We start from the raw sequence: 22,370 nt of genomic DNA, 5'->3' as shown, positions 1-22,370 counted from the left end.
AAAAAAGCCAGTGAGTGAGTACGCCTATTTGTAAACAGGGGTCGCATTTGTTTCATGTTTGGCCCGCTCGTCATCGGGCCAAAGTAGCAGCGAGCTAATAGTAGCGAACACAAAGAAGCGCTAGTGTCTCTGCACAGCGGCTAGCTGCTAACTGTTTTCATACGCTGTCCAGATGCGGACACTGCTTTAACTACTTTAAATAAGACACACGCGGCTCTTGCAGTGTTTTACTCGTCTGGCTAAGGCAGCTGCGATATTAACACCCCTGAAGCTGAGTTTGAATGTGAGCTAAGTTTGCTTTTCTGCACACAGAAACGAGCTTAAAATGCTTTCGGCTAACTGCTAGCCAATGTTACCAACACGCACGACAGGTTTAAATGGTGGCACAAGAAGTGTGCCAGTGTCCGCTGCGCTCCTGTTAGGTAGAAGTGAAGGCTCGTTACTCGTACACATGTTTATGTTGTTAATGTTAAAGTTGTGATACGTGAGAGTGGAGCTCTTTGTAGGGTTTTTTTTTTTAGGTCACAGCTGCAAGCATGTGTACAGTAGTTGGAGGGAATCGTAATTACAGACGCACCTATTTACTGCAGGTCTTTGTAGGTAGTTGTAGTCGCGTGTTTTGTGGGCTTGCATGAAGGTGTTAAACGATCTAGATAGCATGCATCTGTCTCCGGAGAAGTTCAAGAAGAGTTTGTGTAGTTACTAATGTAGGGCCTATTAATGTTTTATGCACTACAGCTCGGATAAGATGAATGACAGGATTTGGTTTGAATGTGAAAAAATGATTATTGTCCATTGTCTGTCATTGATATTATTGCTCTTAACTAAATAACATGTTTATTTATTTATTTGTTTTTATTATTTGAGCTATTGGTTCACTATGCTAAAATAAACATGTGTTAATATGTTGTATGCTGTATTAGTAAAATCATCATTGTGCCATTCTTCATAATGAACATTCAGGGATATTTTCAGTATTCGGCCTGTGCAGTGGATCATAGTTAATGTCCTGCCCCGCAGTTCAAATTGAATGCTCTAAACTAAACATTTTAGTCATTGTTTTTGCTGATGGTTTGGCAGCCTCCAGCAGAGTTGTGTGATGTTACTGCAAGTGTTAATTACCTGTTTTTATTTTAAGGGAGATGACTTCAGAGGATTTGAAGCAGAGAGAAAAGGCTCCAAAGGGCCTGTATGGTCGCGACAAAACCCTTCCAAAGGTAAATCAAAATATATTACAATTTAATTAAGTGTAATTTATAAATGCACAAGTCAAATAAGGCATGCAGTTGGATAAAATAATTGTTTTTGTAACTCTGTTTTGCATTCACTGGATGCTGAGTGATGATATTATTTGTAATATTATTTTTTTGTTTTGTAGGTGATGCTGTCAACACAAAATCTAAACGACAAAGTGAGAAGCTACCGCTCAAAACGCCAGCATTGGAGGCAGCTATTACCCCACCTGATCCTGTAAAAGATGTTAAATCTTTGGAGGAAATACACAGCTTATCTGCTGAAGCAGAGCCTGCAAAGGATTGCAGGAAAGGCTCGAAAGGAAAGAAAACAAACTCCACTAAAAGCGGAGTGTCATCAGCAGCGCCGAGGATTACTATAAAGTTGGTGGCCAAAAAGAAAATGAAAACCGCAAAGGAGCCGAATAAAAAATCAGCGAAGAAGTTGAAGATAAAAGGAATTCAGGATCAGCCTAAAGCCAAGGACATTCAGGGCGACCAGATTTCAAGTGCTCACGTCAAATTAAAAATTGAACCGCATGAGGATAAACATGGTACAGAAGATAAAGGAGGGGGGACGGTACCTGCAAGAAGGCGCGGGAGATCTGCTACAAAGACAGAACCTGTCTGCCAGACTAGCGCCAAAGTTGTGGTTGATGACCAAAAAACAAAAGAGAGTAAATCAGCTGACCAATTTGACACTGTAAAGGAGAGCGGGACTGTAGAGCCAAAAATGAATGCGAAGAAATTAAAGCATAAGGAAATTGTGACTGAGCAGAGCTCTGAAGTTAATGTGATTCGGAGGAGCAACAGAGCAACACTCTCTAAAAGACTCTCAGATGGAGCAGCTGAATCAGAAAGTCTGAGTAAAAGTGATGCCATTCTGACAGAGTCAAAGCCAGATGTTTCTGTAACAGCGGAGGCCAAGCCAGCAAGAAGTGACAGACGAAGGCAAAGCAAAAGGCTGAACAAGGATGCTACAGAACCAGAAAATCTTGGTCCCTTGTCCACAGAGACTGATAATTTAACTTCACCATCCAGTGATAGTTTGAAAAATGAGGAAACAAGGGTCCCAAGTTTAAAGTTGAAAAAGATCAGAAACCCAAAATATGATGCACGGGCCAGTGGGAAGAATCCAGAAAAAGGAAGAAGAAAGAAAAAGGTGAAAAAATTTGTCTGGACTTTAACGTTAGAGAAAGGAGGAAGTCCGATACTGGGTGCAGAAAACACTGTCAAAGTAACAGAGAAGACTGTGAGTGAAGTGGATCAGTCAAATTTTTGTGATGCCAGTGTCAACAACAGTTTGATAGAGATGGATAAAAAATCACAGACGGATAACTCAGCCCCACAAGAGAGTAAAAGCATGGACAGTAATAAGGATTCCCCAAACCAGGCTGACGAGTCATCTGAGGAAAAGGCCACCGTACATGTGGAAGATGAAGTGGAACATGTAAATGAACTCCCTTCACAAGAAACAGCTAAAACAGATTGCGGGAAAGTTGTCCCACCACTTCAGATCAAAAAGGTCTCATCTCCTGGTAAACATAAAAGCTCAAAGCCATCCTTTTTAATTCAGCAAGTTAGTCCCGTGCCTGAAAAGAAAGAGGATGTTCTGAAAGATTTAAGCGAAGCTAACGAGGATAAATCACCATGTCCGGATACTGAAGTCACACCAACCAGGAGACTAAGAAGGAGGACATCAAGCTTTGATTCACCACAGACAAAGTCTGTCAGTCATAACCCAGTGACTACTCAGAAACGGAGACTAAGAACGAGTCCACAGGACGAAGTTACGCCACAGGTGCAGGCTGAAGATTCTTCCCAGGCTTCAACTGAGGATTCCAGCTCACATGGTCTTCCTAAAAACTCCTGTCAGGTTTTGTCTGAGGAACCCTCGCAGGTAACCAGTGTAAACTCCCCTGAAGTCCCTATTGAGGATTCCTCAAAGATCACTGAAGAACCTCCACAGGTGCCAGGTGAAGTTTCTCCACAGACGGTGGAGAATGAGGTAGAACCACAGATCAAAGAGGCCAAACCATTGCCCGTGCCTTCCAAACCTAGAAGATGTAGAAATAATAAATTAGGAAAAAAGAGGTCTGTTCAAAAGAAGAAGGCTGTTGTCGCTCCTGAAACGGCTGTCGACACAGAGTTGACTGCAGTTGAAGCTACTATCACAGAGTCTGTGCTAAAGGAGGACACTCAGCCTTTAGAAACAGCGGTAACTCAGTCAGAAACAAATGATTGCACCCAGCCTGAGGCAAAACAGGACACTGTGTCAGTGGAAGAAGAGCAGATACAGCCACCGGTAAAAGAGGAAACAGACATTCAGTTGATAGATAGTCAAGAATCTTTAGCATTAGAAAGTCAAGCAAGTGATCCAAAAGCACCGTGCCTACAAAGGAAATCTCTCAAAAAAGTAAAAAAGAGGCGGAAAAGTTTGATTGGGCAGCGCCAGAAACACAGGCACAGAAGCAGAGATGGGAAGTTTGCTCCACTTAAATTATCAGAAAATAGTCCAAAAATTGTTGAGGAGGATTGTGACATTTCTACTCCTTTGGCAGCTACCACACTGACACCAAGCGCCAAACTTATTGGTATACATAAAAAGTACAAAAAGAGACCGACAAGTCTACAATTGTTTGGGTCTAAAAGGCCAAAACCGCAAGCTAAAATCATTCCTAAGCTGATAGAAATAGGGCTTGACAAAGATAGTTTGAAGCAGGAAGAAACTGACACGTTAGTTGATGGGGGACAAGCAGATGTTGTAGATGCTCAGCCTGGTAAATCAAAGTTCATAAAAAACATCAAGCACTTCATTATGCCTGTTGTAAGTGCCAGATCCTCACGAGTGATCAAGACCCCACAAAGGTTCATGGATGATGCTGGAATGTCTGTATTGCCCCGAAGAAACTCTCCAAAGAAGGGTTTACAACTGGGCTTGCAAGTACGTCCCACAAAGAGGCGAGATGATGGGACAGGCAGAGCAATATCCCCCATCCTGCCAATGGACGAGGAGGACATATTGAGTGAAGCTCAATTGGATGTCGATCTGTTTTCAGCTCAGGACCTAGATGACAACATTGACATTGCTGACAGCCTATTTTCTGAGAGAAAAAGTGGCAAAATTGAGAAGAAGAAGTCTCTTCTAAAGAACTCTAGTTTCAAGTGGCACGTGCCAGAAGAGTCTAACAAGGAAGTATATACACTGGACAAAACTCCAGAGAGCAAATGTGAGGATCTGTTTTTATCGACACCAGTTGATAAGCCCACAGAACTGTCTACTGAACTACTGGATGCTCAGAAAAAGAAAAGTCCCCTAAAGTTTAACAAACAAACAGCTCACCTCAAGATTTATCAAAGGTTAAAGAAGGCACACGCAGGACTTCTCAAAAGCAAGAACCCAACAGAGATGGATAGTGTGAGTAAACCTCCTCAGCCTCCCGTTGATTTAGCAGAAGGACTTGATGATGAGGCCATGAGCATTAGCCTTAGGCAACGAAGTACAAAAGCAGAGAAGGACAAATCCAAGCTCAAGATAGAAGACCTTGATTCACCTGGAGTGGTGAGAAAAGTTTCTGTTTGCGTTAGGACTACAAATTCCAAGTCTCTTGTGCTTCAGCACAGTAAAGAGGAGGATTTAGCAGGGAAAGACGCTGCTCAACTTCACCCAGGTAAGAGCAAAGTTATTTAAATCATCTCATTATCTAATGCTGAGGATTTGCTACTTTTTCTGGACTAGAAATGTTACTTTATATCACCCACAGGAGAGCTGCGGTCAGAACTGAACTCAGGCGCAGGCGATTGTCTTGGATCTGTGGAGAAGGGAGTTTCACAAAGAGCGCGCCTTACTGGTGCAAATAAAAGAATGTTCAATCTCCTCAGGAAAGCCAAGGTCCAGCTCATTAAGATTGACCAGCAGAAACAACTTAAGTCATCAGGGGTAAGATCATGATTACCACAAAAGCATTCTCTGTCATTTTACACTTTAATTGTCCATTTTAGATAAATTGTTTGTAATTGGATCTGTCATAGAGGAGTAAAACCTCATCAACACATGAATAATGCAGGGTGATTTTGTAGCTTTTGGGGGCTTGTATTGATGCCTTGTTTTTGCCTATTAACCCTGCAGCTGTTATCTGGCCCGGCTGGCGCCAGGTCTCGGGATGTGACTGCTAAGAGACAAAGGAGGAAGCAGAGGGTTCAGCTTGGTGCTGATGTTTCAGTTAAGACAGAGCCACCTCAAGGACAAGTAAGTGTGCAAATCAATAGGCCCGAGGTTTAAAACGATCGATACAACCAACAATCTGTTGTCTGTTGTGTTGGTCTTCCTGATGTTTATTATTGTTTATTTAATAATGAATTTATTTACATCACTGCTTCTTTCCTAATTTGATATCGTTTCATTTTTCCCAGCCGCAGCTCATCTCTCCACTGTGCCAGGAGTTCCGCAGAGCAGGAGGTCCACGTATCAAGCACGTGTGTCGTGCTGCATCAGTAGTGCTGGGGCAGCCTCGAGCATTGGTGCCAGATGACATTCCCAGGCTCAGCGCCTTGCCTCTTCATGAAAGAACTGGCATTTCCCCATCAGACATCACTAAAGGTATTTGTACACTGAATGGCAGACTTATCTATATTTGCTTTCTCACTTCAGCCCACATTGATGTTTTTGAATTTGCATTTCAATTCATTTGTAGAATGCACAATAAACTTCACAAGTCTTTGCATTGATTATCAAGTTGGCTAAAACCTTCTTCCTGCACTGTAAATCCATATATTTGATGTGTATCATTGGCTATTATGATTCACTTTGAATGTGTATCCTCAGAACACTTTTTTAAGACGCTATATGTGAGTGAGTCAGTGGCCAAAATAAAATTGCTGCCACCAAATCATCAGTTACTGCAACCACATCCTGAAAGGTGAATAATGAACTGACTGATGGATGTTTATTGTTGCAGATGTTGGGTCTCCCTCTGAGTCAGACAGTCCTGGGCTGTCAGATCCAAAGGTCACCAAGGTCAAAAAGCCGCCGACTTTTGTGAAACGGAAAGGACTCGGGCCATTTGGTTACCGCTCTCGGAGGTGTGGAGTATGCAAAGGCTGCAACCACGAGGATGATTGTGGCAAGTGCATGAACTGCCTTGACAAACCCAAGTTTGGTGGTCCCAACACCAAACGGCAGTGTTGTGTGTAAGTTGATCTATCCTTTATTCATAACTGTAGAGGAGTTTATCACATTCTTTAAAAAGTAAGTAATTTTTTTTTTTTACCACAAGGTATAAGAGGTGTGATCAAATTGAAGAGAGGAAAGCACGCAGACTAAGTGGAAGAACAGCACCGAAAGGTAATTTTACTTTTTTTTTTTTTATTCATGTTGCTGTAATACTGCTATTACTGTAACATTCAACGCCTGTTTTTTTTTTAAGGTTCCTCCAAGCGACGGCGACCCTCTTTCAGTGGGGGTCATTCGAGTAATGACGAAGGGAACGAGGGTGCTGCGGACTCACCATCTGGTCTCCAAGGTGACGACCACAGCCCATCAGTAAGGAAGCAGCCAAAGCGTATTGTGAAACCCCGCGTCTACTTTGACCTGGTGGACTACGACTCCGATCTAGATGACAAAGCTGTCCAAAGCTCTGCCTCGCCAGCCAGGAGAAGGGGTGCTGGACCCCGTTTCAGTCAAGGTAATTTAACAGAAACCAAATGAGGTAGATGCTTCATTCAAGATCTAGTTGAGTATTTTTATTGTCAGCAGCAGAGATCGTAAGTATCTGCTGGCTTATAATGTGGAGCTGTAGTCTTTCTGTGAACTTGTGAATTGTGTTTTGCTAGAAAGTGTNTCTAGTTGAGTATTTTTATTGTCAGCAGCAGAGATCATTTCTTTTTTTATAATATATATATATATTTTTTTTTTTTCTGTCCCCCTAAAGACTTTGTGTCACTGGATGGATTCCTTGGAGACATTTCAGATGATGAAGTCAGGCATCGAAAGTCCAGCTCACATCGTGTACCACCTGGTCGACGTAAATCTGAAAAGGTGTGTAAATCTGTGTTTTATGCTTAGTCACATATTAAGTGTTAGGCTGTTGGAACATTTTCGAAAAGGTCTGCTGTCCAGCACTGGCACACTGCGTTGATCAATCCAAATTATTAACATATTACCATAATCCTGACACCAACCTGCCAGATTTGTTGCCAATTTTGAGAACATGCCAAATAGTGTTGCTTGTGTCCTGCCGGTTTCTGGCATGATGCGGCTGAGAACCCCCTCCTTATTCCTTCCTGCTCCTTTTTGCAAATTCAGCACATGCTGTCCATTTGTACTGCTGCCCTGCTGGTAGCCAGTAATTCTAGTTCTTGTTCTCACTCCTCAAATAAGGTGTATAAAACTAGGATGCCTTCAAGATCATGTCAGTCTAACTTATGGCTAATCTGTTGACTCTGTAAATTCTGCCATATTCATTTCTATATCAAACACAAGACAGATTTCAGCTTGATTAATCGTGCCGTGTTGAGGGTTTACTTCATATTTATGGAGCCAACACACTGAAGCAGCCTAGCTGTGCCCTAGGCTATGCTGACGTGTGTATCCTCAAAAGTGTAAATACATGTCAGGGCGCCGGTGTTTACAGAAATGCCAGGTGGGGACTACAAGAACTGTAATTGGTCATCATGTGCTGCTTGTTTTTTTCCCTTTAAGTTACTGATAAGACAACAGTAAGGAAGTTGAAAAAGACTCAGCAGTCTTTTTTTATTTGAGCAACAGGCATCTAGCAATGCAATGTCCATTGCAAACCCTCTGATGACCGCAATAAAAATAATTTCTGATCAATTAATAACACAGGGCAAAAAAACAAGTTACCTGGACATAGATTCTCGTGGCCCACCCCATATCACAAACTTAATGAAGGAATGTAAAGAAAAAAGTCCAATATAACCTGATCACATTCAATACAGGTGAACTATAAATCAAAATCTAAGCCTAGATATCTACAGCCTTGATACAAGCATAAATCCAGATGTAAGGCTTGTTATATACAAAATAAAAAAAAATATATCCACTAGGCAGCAGATGATGGGGGAATAATCCTAAATCCACACAGGATTATGTTTCTTGAGAACTTTTGATTTTGTACAGTATAAATGTAACAAAACATGGAGACATTTGAAGAGGTTTCTGTTGTTAATGAGATCATAGCAGACAAAGCAGCCATGTTGACAAAAGTCCTGATGTACTGGTCCAACCCTTTGTTCTTATTGTGCTCTGTCGACATGTCATGTGCACACGTGAAGATAATACCTATATATCATGTGTATATATGTGTCCATTGCTGCCCTCATTCATGTTACCATTGTGCCTCAGGGTCCTTTGGAGCAGACCCCTCCCAGTGTCCTGGCTGCCTTGGCTCATGGATTTGAGCAGAGAGATGTTGAGTGTTCCAAACCTACTCACAAAATCAGGGTGGACTTCAAGGTAGGTCATGTGTTGCAGTACAAATTATTGATATATAAGTTTGCTTCAAACATTATTAGTTCTGCAGGAAGAGTGTTAATGTCACAGTGTTATAACACAGAGTTGCACATACAGTAAATAAAAGCCATTGTAACTGACAAAATTTTCATTCAGTATTTTCATCCACTAGAGGTCACTGTATATTTATAACAATGAACATAGTGCATGTATGCATATATATACTATTTTGTATATACTTGCTGAAAATGTGTGTTTGTTTTCAGGAGGACTGTACTTCGGAGAATGTCTGGAATATGGGTGGTTTAAGTATATTAACTTCTGCGCCCATCATGCCACCTTATGTCTGCTTCCTTTGTGCCAGTAAAGGGCAACACGAGGTAAGTGCTCAGTACATTTTTCTCTGTTTTAATAGATATAATTGTGACTGACTGAAGGGTCTTTTCGTTGTGTTGTACTAAATCAGAACGCCAAATGATGCAGATGAAAACACACAAATCTCATCATATTCAGTGTGTTGAAATTCATAAAGTTCTTTTTGTTTTGTTTTTTTCTTTTTTTTGCAGATGCTGTATTGCCAAGTATGCTGTGAGCCTTTCCACCAGTTTTGCCTTGAACCAGCGGAGCGCCCCTCTGAAGAGAACAAGGAAAACTGGTGCTGTCGTCGCTGCAAGTTTTGCCACGTGTGTGGGAGGAAAAACAAGCACTCAAAGGTACAGCCTACTAATTTGACTTGGTTTGCACGATTTTACATCACAGTCTTAATGCATTTCAGTCAGTTATCGTTACACTTTTCGTGTCTCCCGCAGCCATTATTGGAGTGTGAACGATGCCAGAACTGTTATCATACCTCCTGTCTGGGACCCAATTATCCAAAACAAAACAAGAAGAGGAAAGCCTGGGTAGGCTTACATTTCTTATAAACTCAAAGTCTTCACTATAATCATTCTAAGGTTGGAATACATTGTTTGTTGGTCCTAACAGGGTCCTAATATGATGATATCTATTTCTGTGCAGGTCTGTATGACATGCATCAGGTGTAAAAGTTGTGGTGTCACACCTGGGAAGAGTTGGGACACTGACTGGAACCACGACAAAGGACTCTGTCCAGACTGTTCAAAACTCTATGAACTGGGTGGGCATTACACCTTCAGTACATTGATCTGTCAGCTCCTTTTTTATCTACCAACATAACTGATAAGTTAAGGCTAATCTCCTCTTAATGCATCTGTCTCTCAGGTAACTACTGTCCAATCTGCTTCAAGTGCTATGAGGACAATGACTATGACAGTCAGATGATGCAGTGTGGCACCTGTAACCACTGGGTACATGCCAAGTGTGAGGATCTAACAGGTGATTTTTATTTTTTTAAATCTTATTGTGAACAATGGCAACCTAAATTATGATATGAAATTTTAGTTTTCAAGTGTTCTTAAATTTATTTGCATAACTTGAAACAAAATAAGAAAGGGATAACAGACTGTAATGAGAGGGAAAAAAAGCTCAAAAAAAAGCTTACCTATCATTTGCCTTCACACGCATGCAGTAAGTGTGCATGATCAAGTAAAAACATTTTCTATCATGGGTTTTTTTTTTTTAAATGCAGAAAAACTAACTGATTTCACTTTGCAATGCATTTTTCATCTTATGTAAAATAATTTCAGATGAGCTGTATGAGATCCTGTCCAGCTTGCCAGAGAGTGTAGTGTATTCATGTCGGCCATGCAGTGTGACCCAGCCCAGTGCCTGGAGAGAGCTGCTCTACATTGAGCTCAGGGCCGGGGTGGAAAAGGTGCTCGCTTGCTTGCTTTCATCAACCCTCACCCAGCACCTTGTTACTTGCTCACAGGTAAGAGAGTCTGCTTTCTTTTTTTAATGAGTCAAATATTATACTGTGACAAATAATCAATTGATGTTTTGGTTTCTGCTGCAGTGTGAGAAGTTGGTTGATCCTGACAGTGGAATAGAGGGACAGCCAGCCTGTGACCTCCGAGCTGTAGGCAAGAAGTTTGACAAAGGCCTTTACACCACACTGGTGAGTACACAATCTGCTATTCCAATAAACTGTAACATAAGGTATTGTAAGATTGAAGTCACATGTTGTATGTATGCCTGTTTCTGTATGTAGACATCATTGCTGTACAGTGGTAGACAAAATTAAGATGTGCAGCTTAATGGATACAAAAAATGTTTTTATAGAAAATGTTCCATGAAGATGTAGTTCAGGTGGTACGAAAGAGGCTTGAGCAAGAGGACGATCTTCCAGAGGAGCAGAGACCCACTGCTCTGGCACGCTCTTACTACTTAAAGGTGATTTAAATATTTATTTATTTTGAATTTGGGAACAAACTGAAAAGTGAAGCTGTAAAATAGTTTTAGAAATTGATGTGAGTTAGCATTTACGTATTAACAGATGATTTTTTTTTTCCTTTAGCTCCTTGAGGAGGTTTTTAATTGGTTTAACAGCCAAGACCCAAAGGTGTGGAACCCTTGTACCAAAGACTTGCCCATGTGAGTAAATAATATTACATTTGAAAATGACTCTTTGCATGCATGGCTTATGTAATAAGCTCAATGGTCAGTAATAATATATAATATAATTATGGTATTATAATAGTGGTGTACTGCATAACCGTTTTAACAAGCACTTCTGTTTTTTATGACATAATAATTCTTTTTTTTTTTTTTTAATAGGGGGATGCTGTCACATGCTGTTCATCCTCCTACAACGGAGCATGTTTATGCTCAGTGGCAGGAGAGGGAGGAGTTCTCTTCCATGGCTCCGCTGGGGCTCCTGCAGGAGGACAACGGACAAAGCTTAGATGTAAAGGAAGAAGAGGCAGTTTCTCCGATGTCTGGGGAGCCAACGTGCCGGAACCACTTCAAAACCAGCAGGGCTGTCAGGCTCAAATTCAAAGGTAATGCTGTCAGGAGAAATGACAATAAAACTGGCAACTCATGATTTAATTTTTAAATCTTGGCCAGTGTTTAAGCCATTACTCTTGTGCATTTATATAGGGAAAAGGGGGCGGCTTTCAAAAGCAGATTTAGACACCGGATGGTCTAAGGATGATGAGAGACAGTGCTCTTTGTGCCAAAAATATGGAGACCTCAAACCTAATGTAAGTAATGCATTAAACATGTAAATAACTCATAGTATATTGTGGATACCCAACCTAAAGAGGAAACTGCTTATAAATACTGGACTCAAGATGGTTCACTAATTCTTTTGTGTTGTTGTTGTTTCATAGGAAGCAGGAAGGTTGCTATACTTGGGCCAGAATGAATGGGCACATGTCAACTGCTGTCTGTGGTCCGCTGAGGTGTTTGAAGAAGACAATGGTTCTCTGCTGCATGTACACAGTGCTGTCACAAGGGGCCGCTTGATGGTTAGTTTTTAATCTAAGAATAGCCTATATCTATTTAATAATGTGTAGTCCTGCACAGTATTGCTACTTGCAAACTAAATATATATATTTGAGAGTAAAAAACAAAATATAACAATTGATAGTTTATAATTGATTGTTCCTTTCTGACTCTTTCTACGTCATCCTTTTGTCCCGTCAATCTCAACCCCCCTCTTAGCGGTGTGAACGCTGCAACCAGACGGGTGCCACAGTGGGATGCTGCCTGACATCTTGTCAAAGCAACTATCACTTCATGTGTGCCCGCTCTCGTCACTGTGTGTTCCAGGATGATAAGAAGGTCTATTGCTACAAACACCGACATCTCATCAGTGGCAGGGTAAATTTCCCCTGGGATTATTAAAGTATTTCTGATTCTGATTTTGTCTTTTGTTTTGTCTCTTACCACAACGGCTGTGTCACAAAGTGTTTGGTATTTGAGTCTGGAATTGTTTATGACTTGTTTTTGTTCTGAAAGATTTTTGGTTGGTGAATACTTCCATGCAGGATGGGTGTAAATTCCTGGACACAGAAAAAAATCATACACTCATAAATGTTTCCTTTTGTTGTACAGATGATAACTGGTCAAGAATTTGAAGTAAACCGCAGAGTGTATGTTGATTTTGAGGGCATCAGCCTCCGCAGAAAGTTCCTGACTGGTCTGGAACCAGAATTAATCAACGTGATGATTGGTAAGCACCTTTCTTCTCACTGATTTCCTGCCTACTGTGTGAAATGTATTCATATGAGCTTATGTTTAACTAATAATTGGTATCCACATTGTCACTACACAGGTTCCTTACAGATAGACAGACTGGGTGTGCTGACAGAACTTTCAGCTAGCAAAGGAAAACTGTGTCCTGTGGGTTTTCAGTAAGTTGCATTTGATTGTTTCAAACTTAATTATAGAATAAATCATATTTGCAACATGGAATGAAAAGCATTTCATAAAACTTTTTTGTTCTTTTCTAAGGTGCTCTCGTTGGTACTGGAGTACAGTTAATCCATTGCGACGATGCAAATATACATGTACAGTCAGGGAGGTCCGACCTGTTGTCCCTGAGAAGCCTGTTGAGGAGATGCCTGATCAAGGAGACAATCACACCATTGCTCACAGCCCCTGTCCACTACCCGGTGTGTGTTTTACTACTGAAATGCTGCAGTATGTTACAAGTAAGCTGTTGTAAATTGATAGATAGAGACACTAATTGTTTCATTAACACTTTTCATGAATCTTCAGAATCTGAAGCCCAAGTGACTGATATAACAGAACCCCAACCCCCAATGGAGGAAACCTTTGTCCAAGGACCTCCCTCCAAGTTAGATCATGGTGCAAGGCCAAAGATTCCCAGTTATCCCCAAACCAGGAGACCAGCTGGAGGAATGTCCCGACCTCTACCATCCCCAGGTAAAATATAAATTCCTAAAATGTTTTGGTAAGAGTTATCTAAATTCACTAGCAATGATAAACACATAAGTCTCAAGCTGCAGGTTAATTGTGATTTCTTCTTAGGATTAACCCAGGTGAAACCCCACCACATATTAACCATAAGTGATTTGGAGGAGACTCGACGGGTGCGTCGCCACAGTCCACACTCACAGACAACAGGCTCCCGTACTCACATATCCCCCCCTCCTCTGGGCCCTCTGACTGGACCAATAACGCTCCGTGCTGGAAAATCTTCCCATCCCACTTCCCCACTGTTTCCACTTGGTGCTACAGACAACCTAATAACTTCTCCATCATCCCGCCCAGTCGGAGGTAGAAGTGCTTCCTCAGTCCGATGTCCTGGGAATACAATGACCCATTGTACCTCATCTTTCTTTCCTCAGTCTACATGGCAGGACAGTGCAGGCAGCTTTCCCTCTCCAAATCTGTCTTTCTCTTCATCCATACAACATCTACCCAGAAATCGTTTGTCATTTGATCTGAGCCAGCCAGACTCAGTTGAGGTGCCGCACAACTTCTTAGCTTCACCAGAACCTGAAGATGTCTCTCCAGCAAATGGTTCGTCACCACAGGGGGACTTAAACCAACAGAAGGGTGAAGAAGAATTTCCCTACAGTTCATTCCACAAGGATCCCACCATGAGTCTTGGCCAAGAGATGAGGACAGAACTGGAGATTGAAGAGACACTCTTGAATGAAGGTGTGGCAATGAACTGTGGGGGGCAAATAGTAGTGGAAGGTGATGATCAGGAGGAATTTTGGGGAAGAGCCCAAGAAGTACACAAGAGGAAGCCTCTTGTTGCCAACCTGCCACGGTCAGCAGCCTCAGCTGGGGATGAGTTAGGCAACAGCTCCTCTGATGATGATATGGAGCACTATTTTGACTTTTCGCGGAAAATAGTCAGTTGCCCCGGATCAAAAGATCATTCCAAGTCTCCCTCCTCCCCTTCCTCCCGGCCTATGGCTCAACTGGATGGTGTGGATGACGGTACAGAGAGTGATGCTAGTATGGCGACCAACGATGATGCTCAGAAAGTTGAAGGTTCTTGTCAAGCTCAAATACAGGCCAAAAACCTAAAAAATAAAAATCTCCCGGAATCAGAAACCACAAACGGCACACAGGCTGTTCAGAGTCTGTTTCCTGAAGCGTCATCCAATAAAGGGCACATTGATTTATCATCAGTAAACATCTCAGCTGCCAGCAAAAAACCCACAGACGGTTCACCTCATGATCCATCTAAATCCTGTGATGCGAGTCATTCAAATGTGGAAAACATATCATTCGTTTCTCAGCACATTTCCAGAAACTCTCCAATCAAAGAGCAAAGCTCTGACACTCCTTTAGTAAATCAGGAGACCATGCTTCCTACACCAGTTCATGATGCTCTGCCTAACTTACTCACAAAGGTGCCTGCAACCTCGTATTCAGAGGACTTATTCCAGGGTTCCAGTTTAGCATTTGCTTCTGGAACACCCCTTGTTCTTGAGAGATGTGACACTAGTTCACATTTACCTGAGATGACTCCTGGGCTAGAAGGCACACCACTTGAGACCCAACAGTCTGAAGCTTGTAAACCCCTAAACTCAGAGCCTGACAGCAGCCACTTTGTATCATCAACTGAGAGGTCTACTGTGTTAATGAACCACTTGACAGCTAACACAATGGAACCCTCATTAGCAAATTCTGCTGATAACAGTCAGGGCACACTGCTGGATCTTCTTCAGCCCTCCCCTTTGATGTCTGCAGATGTACAGACCCCCTCTCAAGGCCTTGTTGACTCCCTGCAGATGTATTCCTGTTTACCAGGTTTCAGTCAGCCTCCTCTAACAAGTATCACACTTCAGCCAGTAACATCCTCACAAGAGTCACCAACCTTCCCATCAGTAGAGCCTTTGCCTGCTAAACTAACCACCCTCAGTACTGTTGGAGACATGACCCAAACACTGCTAAATGTTGCCCCTCAAAACGATCCAGTGTTATCATCTACATCAGGCACTTGTCCCCCAGCCGGAACTTGTGGTACCATCACACTACCAATCTACTCCACACAAACACAGCCATTAGGTTCTACGTCGGTCACCATTGTTTCTTCCTCTGCCTCGATATCGGCTCTTTCTGGACTGTCAACGCAATGTTCAGCTATTCCAACACCAGTCCAAACCACATCAGCCCCTGTGATCTTAAACGGTTACAGCTCTTCATCTGTGCAGAAAGAAGCTACAGCTGGTCATACCATCTCCATCAATTTTTCTACGCCGAGGCCAACTTTAGAACCTCAGCAGCCAGTGTTACCCCAGGCTTTACCTGGGCATGCTATTCTTACTGTGAAGGAGGTAGGAGGACCAAACGTGGATCCAACACCACACGTCCTGCTGGTGAACCGCCTTGGACAGATCTTTGTGAAGAACCCAGAAAGTAACACTTTCCAGCTGCCCACTCCGAACTCTCCTTCCTACAACTGTGTCACTCAGATTGCTAGCCTTTTGCAAAGCAATGCACTGTCAGCCACACTAGCAGCAGCTGGTAATATGACTGCTCCGGCCCCCGCGGCCAACATAGCTACAGCAGTTGCTCCGTTAGTTACACCGACAGTTCAGAATCCAACCACAATTACGCAGCTGCTTACTCATAATAGTAATGGTGCAGTGGCATCAGTTAATGTGAAGAAGCCAAGAAAGAATGCAAAAACATCAAAAGATGAAACTGTTTCAGAGGTGAAAAAAACAAAGAAAAAGAAGGAGTCCAGTGCGCCAAGAAAATCCAAGTCCTCCAAAGCCTCAGGGCAGTCTGCGCTGTCAGTTGAGAATCCTGCCATGACTCCTGCTGAAAGTGCTCAAGCAATTATAAATCAAGCAATGGCGAGTAACTACACCCCAAAGTGGAGTGGGCTTCGAACACTAAGCCCCTCCTCACTGGTTTTGCCACCTGACCTATTAATCGAACCAGAGCCTCCAGTATTGCCTCAATCTCCATCACCAACACCAGCACCAGCACCACCTCCTGCACCCCGCCCACGCACCCATGTCCGCATGAAGAGAGTGTCTTCGCTTTCAGACCGTATTGTCACAAAGAAATCTAAAGTTGACTTCCTACAACCAGAGCCTATCAGTGAGGATGAGGAGCACCACAGACCTACCTTTCCAAGCATCTCTAGCAGGGCTTCAGGAGTCCGCATCAAGACCCCAACAGTGAAAGGAGTACTGAATCTGGATGAGTTAAAGGAGGAGCATCTAAGTAATTCTGATAGCTCAGGGTAAGATTTTACTTGTCTTAAATAGAGCTCCAAGTAACAATTGTTTTCATAATCAATTTAATTGACTAACAAAAGCAGCAAATCTTTACATTTAAGAACAAACAAATGTTAAACGACTATTATCCAAAACTTTCAATCAAGTTGACTAATTATTGTAGCTCTAGATGTTCTGCTTGTTCCTCAGTGGTTTCAGTGAACTTTCCAATACTGTGCTTGTGACTTTTGTAAATGTCTGTGTCATAAAATATGTTTTTGAAAAACCTTTGTTCATTCTCAGATCGGAGTCATGGGATTATATCTCTCGGGGAGAAGGCAAACCACAAGCTTGGGAACCAGTGGGACATAGCACCCTGACCGACTGGAAGAAATACTCTGGTATTCTTGATTTAACTGTGTATTTTAATTAATTGAAAAAAATAATATCCTTTGTCCCTATAATAATCCTTTACTTCAAAAATGTTTATCACATATGGTTTGACATTAACTAATGGATGGGACTTTAAGTACTTCTACGCTGTCTAAATTTTAGCAAAAAATGTGCCCACAGTATTTAAGGATAGTGTGAGAGACTGCTGTTTTGTGTTTTGTTAGGTGCTGCTTCTACCTCAGATGACGAACCACCACCATCTGACAAGGATGAGGAATGTCCAACCAACAGAGATCAGCCACACTTACGATTTGAGATCACGAGCGATGATGGTTTCAGTGTAGAGGCAGACAGTATTGAGGGTAAGGCTAATATTGAAAAAGAAATATTCAAATTCCGCTGTTCTCAAAATAATAAAATTAGTTTCTTGATATGGTCCACATTTCCGTTCATTGTATTCACTTTACATCTACTTCTCAACTTTCCCTTTAGTGGCTTGGAAAGCAGTGATAGACGGGGTGCAGGAAGCACGAGCAATTGCAAGGTTGAGACCTCTGACCTTTCAGAGGATCACCGGTGCTCATATGCTGGGTCTGGTTCATGACGCAGTGGTGTTCTTGCTGGAGCAACTTCAAGGAGCCCACCGCTGTCAACGCCACACCTTCCGTTTCTTCAAACAGTTCAGCCAGGAGGACGACCTTCCTGTCAATCCCAGTGGCTGTGCACGCTCTGAGCTGTACCTTAGGTTTGTACGCCAGTTACTGTACTACAACAATGAACTGTCTAACGTGTGTTGTTGGTCATTAATAGTAGTGTTATAATCACCAGTATGATCCTCAGTGACTACAGAGAAATAACACCAGCTGGGAACGGTTCTAAAAGAATTGATCAAATATAATTCTCTCATCAGGTCTTACTGATCTTTCTGTCTTCCCTTGTTGAACAAGTTGACTGATGCATCCATATCCATCTATACCTGATGGTCATTTCTCTTTTCTCTTAACAGGAAGTCCACGTTTGACATCTTTAACTTCCTGGCTTCTCAGCATAGACAACTCCCTGACATTGGGCCTTATGATGATGAGGAAGATGAGGTTCTTTTGAAGTCCACAAGGTCAGGCTTCACAGATCTTGATTTTCCCTGCATTGAGATGAAGTCTAAACACTTAAAAGCACCTTTTCTGTCTCTCTCATAAATGTACAACTTACTTTTCACTTAGTTTTTTCTTAGAAATGAATATATAAACTGCATTAGTAATCTGAATGTTTTTGTCTGCTCTTCCACATAGACGGGCTACTAGTTTGGAATTGCCCATGGCCATGCGCTTCAGACATCTGGAAAGAACATCAAAGGAGGCTGTAGGCGTGTACAGGTCAGCACAAAACTACATCTGAAATTATTTTGTGATTATGCTATTTCTTGAGAAACTGTAAAACACATTTTACATCTTGTGAACAAATTCCTTGTGAAAGGCAACAAGAAGTTGCCGTCTGGTTTTGAAACCCTCTCGTTCCATCCATGAGGTAATAGACCGTGTTATTATACTAGAAGTATTATACTGAAGACACAGACAAACAGGGCGTCACCAAAGCTGACATCATTTGGAATAAGTTGAGTGTGTCTTGGATGACCTCAAACCTTTTGAATCTAAATGAAAACAAGACTGACATGACTGACATAATGTTTGGATGTGGTCCAGCAGACTTCTTTCTGTCTTTCTTGGCTCCATTACTTCAAATATTCGGTCTTCTGTAAAAAAAATCTTGAATAGCTTTTATCATTTGAGGATTTTATCGAAAGTAAAAGGATACCTGCCACGTAGAGATCTGGAGACTGTAATCCCTGCTTTTATTAACATGAGACTCTGGAATAACACATCCGATCTGCCGGATCATTTGAGGTTTTTAAATCCTCCCTTAAAACACACTTTTTCTCTCTGGCTTTTAACCAAGTTTAAGTATCTTGGCATTTGTAGCATCTTATATATATTATATGTATTTACCTGTACAGCACTTTGGTCAACCTTAGTTGTTTTTAAGTGTTCTTTATAAATAAAGTTTGCGTTGAGTGTGTGTGCACAGCGTACAGTGACTGTTTCTGTACCAAAGTGCTTTTTATACTTCAGGTTTAAAAGTCTGGTAACATGAGAACCTTATATAAGACAGGTGTTTCAAATCACTGTGTTCAAAGGGCAATCTGTAAAAATGTTATCCACATGGAAGCAATTCAGAGCCAAGAAGAAACACTCCCGGGGTTTGAAGTCCCCTTTTACATTAAACGTATTAGATTTGTTGGCCCACAGGATTTATTAATATAATGATTAATTCCCATTCATGTTTCCACCCTGATTTGACTCAAATAAATGCTCAATATACCATTTTATACCCTATACCAAAGTAGCAAATGGTTATGGTAAATTTGTTCATTTGTTGCAGGTCTGCCATTCATGGCCGTGGTCTGTTCTGCAAGAGGAACATTGAAGCAGGGGAGATGGTTATTGAATATGCAGGCATCGTCATTCGCTCAGTGCTCACTGACAAAAGGGAGAAGTACTACGATGGCAAGGTTGGTGGGAGTTTTATCTCTTTGATGGGTTTCATTCTAATGTAGTTTAGTTATCTACAATCTACAATTGAGGGTTGGAAACGTTAAAGAATATATCAGTAAGTTAATTTTTTGTCTTCACAGGGCATTGGTTGTTACATGTTCCGTATTGATGACTTTGATGTCGTGGATGCAACCATGCATGGCAATGCAGCAAGATTCATCAACCACTCCTGTGAACCCAACTGCTACTCACGAGTGATCAATGTGGAAGGCCGAAAGCATATCGTCATCTTTGCTCTCCGGAAGATCTACAGAGGAGAAGAGCTCACCTATGATTACAAATTCCCCATTGAAGATGCCAGCAACAAACTCAACTGTAACTGTGGGGCCCGGCGTTGTCGCCGTTTTCTCAACTGAGACATCCCTCGTACAAAAAAGGAGAGGATCCTGTTTACTAGTAAGCCTTAAATTAAGGTGGCACTGGATTGGGCTTGGGGAGGTCGTGGGCAGTCTGCACAGCAGGGGAATTAGCCACTATGAGACCGATCAGGAATATTTGGCAAACATTAGATGAGACGAGAACCTGCACAGAAAATGCATTTGAAAAGTTTCTTGCCTGATATGTGTTCACATGGTACTTCTGCGTGTGATGGGTTCAAGTAGCAAAGCGGTTAATATTTAAGGAGGAAGTGGGTTTTTTTGCTCATGAGAACTTAAAGGTTAAACAGGATGTTAAAACCATTGGGGGGGTTCCTGAATCTGTGAAACCAACAGAATTTCTTTGAAACACACGTCAAGCCTTATCTGTTTGAATCATTGCTGAAAACCTATAGCTAGGCTTTGAGAGATTCCTTATATGTTTTATATTTCATTTCATTTCTGGGGGGAGGGGTGGGTGGGTGTGTCTGTCTGTGGTACACTTGTAATCATGATTGCTCCATCCTCCAGTGATGGGAACATTATAGCCCCATCTGTGCAGTGGTGAAGTCAGTTCTTGAGCCATACATTCACCCAAACCTTTGTGTTTTTTAATCCTACATTTAACACTTCTCATGTTATTAATATTTGTTCTTTTTAGACTTTTTTTTGTGAATAACAAAACAATCATGGTGCTAAGCTTTGAAAGGTCTTTAGTCAAATCAGGAATTGTTTCGCTGTTAATTCACCCTGCTGATTTATCGTTTATCTTAAATTTATGCACTCAAACAGTTCTCTTATCATCATTGGAACATATACATAGTACATCTGCTAAAGTTCACACTTCTGTTTATCACCTACTCTCTTCCTGTTGAGTTTAAAATAGATTTCCATGTAACGGTTTCAGTCAACAATATGTCATATTTATGAAGACAGAAAAAGTGTCTTTTTTTCTTGATGTACAGTGTATGTAGCAAACACTACCCAAGCCAAAAGTGAAGAGTTGTGGTGAATATGAGTTTTTTAAATATATATTTTATTACTCTCATGGCAGATGCTCATTACCTATTGCAATAAGACTTTGCTGCCCTACAGTTGCACATAAATAACCATCAGACATACAAATTATCTTCATCTCTGTGAAATCTACAGTTTCTCTGAATCAGGGAGAGCACTGGTTTAAAAAATAAAAAATAAAAAAAATGTATCGCCACTGAGTGTGTGCATTCAGCTCTTGCACCGGGCTCATTGAGAAAAGAGACTTTTTAGATGTTGCTGTTGCAAAAAAAACATTCAGTCTAAAATGGAGCTGAGAGAATGCACTCAGCACCTTTAAAATAATGTGTAATGTTGTTCTTAGTCGATGTTTAGCGCTGTCATTGATGAGGCTAACCTAATTCACACACTGTTCAAATTGGTAGTTATATTTATTGATGTTTAGATTTATATTTTTAATGGTTAACAGTTGTGCTTTGTATAAACAGTGGCAGTCTAGTGTGTTAGGACACGTCCCCCTTTTGTATCTTTTTTTTTGGCTTTGTTTATGAATGATGTCCTTTGTTTCACTAATTTACTTGAATTTTCTTTTGGGGCAGTTGTGTCATGCATTTAAGCCTTTATGACAGAAATTGTTCTAAAGCAGGTATTTTTAAAGAGTCATTTTTATTTTATTTTTTGTCATGGTAGATTACTGACGGTCTTAGAATCAGCCACAGGAGTAAAGTGAGCACTGTTTGCCTCCCTAAGCCCATGATCATCGTCTTTTTTTTTCTTTCCCCTTACCGTTTTTCTTCAAACTTATTAGAGCAAATTTCTATCACATCTTGTCTAGATCTTAATCCCCCCTTTCCCTCTTGCATGTCCAATCACTGGGATGGAGCCCAGATTAACTTGTGTCAATCACCTATTTGACAACAAGAGCAGAGTCACTCCCAACTCCTTGCAAGGATTCTACCTCAGCTGTTTACACAGATGTTTGGGAATACTGATGCAAAAAGAGAGGATGATAATTTAAGTGTAGGTTGGTTTTAATGTCCTGCAGAGCTGGTGTGTGCATGTTTGAGTGTTGGTGGGTACGTCTGTTTGTGTCATTTTGTGCGTGTGTATGTGTGTTTGCAATGAAGGATGCAAAGCACTAGTCAAAACCTTAAGTTATCATGACCATCTCTCCCAGAATCTGTTAAGAAAGCTGTATGTTATATATACACACACATATATATAAATATATA

At 41.4% G+C, this 22,370-nt stretch overlaps 1 protein-coding gene across 2 annotated transcripts in view; it reads left to right on the top strand.

Moving 5' to 3' along the window:
* kmt2bb (lysine (K)-specific methyltransferase 2Bb) overlaps positions 1 to 21,896 on the top strand; it is a 22,699-nt gene extending 803 nt beyond the window's left edge. For both annotated transcript variants that reach the window (XM_019275613.2, XM_010747554.3), the window contains exons 2-36: positions 1,139 to 1,217; positions 1,379 to 4,903; positions 4,997 to 5,172; positions 5,362 to 5,481; positions 5,646 to 5,832; positions 6,191 to 6,422; positions 6,509 to 6,576; positions 6,659 to 6,916; positions 7,163 to 7,269; positions 8,596 to 8,706; positions 8,970 to 9,083; positions 9,270 to 9,416; positions 9,513 to 9,605; positions 9,721 to 9,838; positions 9,943 to 10,056; positions 10,368 to 10,552; positions 10,637 to 10,738; positions 10,903 to 11,013; positions 11,138 to 11,214; positions 11,398 to 11,621; positions 11,722 to 11,825; positions 11,955 to 12,092; positions 12,289 to 12,447; positions 12,682 to 12,799; positions 12,902 to 12,980; positions 13,081 to 13,241; positions 13,348 to 13,515; positions 13,621 to 16,810; positions 17,088 to 17,185; positions 17,402 to 17,539; positions 17,670 to 17,922; positions 18,184 to 18,291; positions 18,467 to 18,550; positions 19,614 to 19,743; positions 19,867 to 21,896. In XM_019275613.2, coding sequence (XP_019131158.2) covers positions 1,139 to 1,217; positions 1,379 to 4,903; positions 4,997 to 5,172; positions 5,362 to 5,481; positions 5,646 to 5,832; positions 6,191 to 6,422; positions 6,509 to 6,576; positions 6,659 to 6,916; positions 7,163 to 7,269; positions 8,596 to 8,706; positions 8,970 to 9,083; positions 9,270 to 9,416; positions 9,513 to 9,605; positions 9,721 to 9,838; positions 9,943 to 10,056; positions 10,368 to 10,552; positions 10,637 to 10,738; positions 10,903 to 11,013; positions 11,138 to 11,214; positions 11,398 to 11,621; positions 11,722 to 11,825; positions 11,955 to 12,092; positions 12,289 to 12,447; positions 12,682 to 12,799; positions 12,902 to 12,980; positions 13,081 to 13,241; positions 13,348 to 13,515; positions 13,621 to 16,810; positions 17,088 to 17,185; positions 17,402 to 17,539; positions 17,670 to 17,922; positions 18,184 to 18,291; positions 18,467 to 18,550; positions 19,614 to 19,743; positions 19,867 to 20,142 — 11,352 coding nt within the window. In that variant the 3' untranslated portion in view covers positions 20,143 to 21,896. The remainder of the gene's footprint in view (positions 1 to 1,138; positions 1,218 to 1,378; positions 4,904 to 4,996; positions 5,173 to 5,361; positions 5,482 to 5,645; positions 5,833 to 6,190; positions 6,423 to 6,508; positions 6,577 to 6,658; positions 6,917 to 7,162; positions 7,270 to 8,595; positions 8,707 to 8,969; positions 9,084 to 9,269; positions 9,417 to 9,512; positions 9,606 to 9,720; positions 9,839 to 9,942; positions 10,057 to 10,367; positions 10,553 to 10,636; positions 10,739 to 10,902; positions 11,014 to 11,137; positions 11,215 to 11,397; positions 11,622 to 11,721; positions 11,826 to 11,954; positions 12,093 to 12,288; positions 12,448 to 12,681; positions 12,800 to 12,901; positions 12,981 to 13,080; positions 13,242 to 13,347; positions 13,516 to 13,620; positions 16,811 to 17,087; positions 17,186 to 17,401; positions 17,540 to 17,669; positions 17,923 to 18,183; positions 18,292 to 18,466; positions 18,551 to 19,613; positions 19,744 to 19,866) is intronic.
* Positions 21,897 to 22,370: the final 474 nt, after the last annotated feature.

The sequence above is a fragment of the Larimichthys crocea genome, chromosome XIII, assembly GCF_000972845.2.
Source record: "Larimichthys crocea isolate SSNF chromosome XIII, L_crocea_2.0, whole genome shotgun sequence".
Lineage (NCBI taxonomy): Eukaryota > Metazoa > Chordata > Actinopteri > Sciaenidae > Larimichthys > Larimichthys crocea.
Note: the sequence above shows the minus strand (reverse complement) of the source record. Positions and strands in the feature narration are given on the sequence as shown.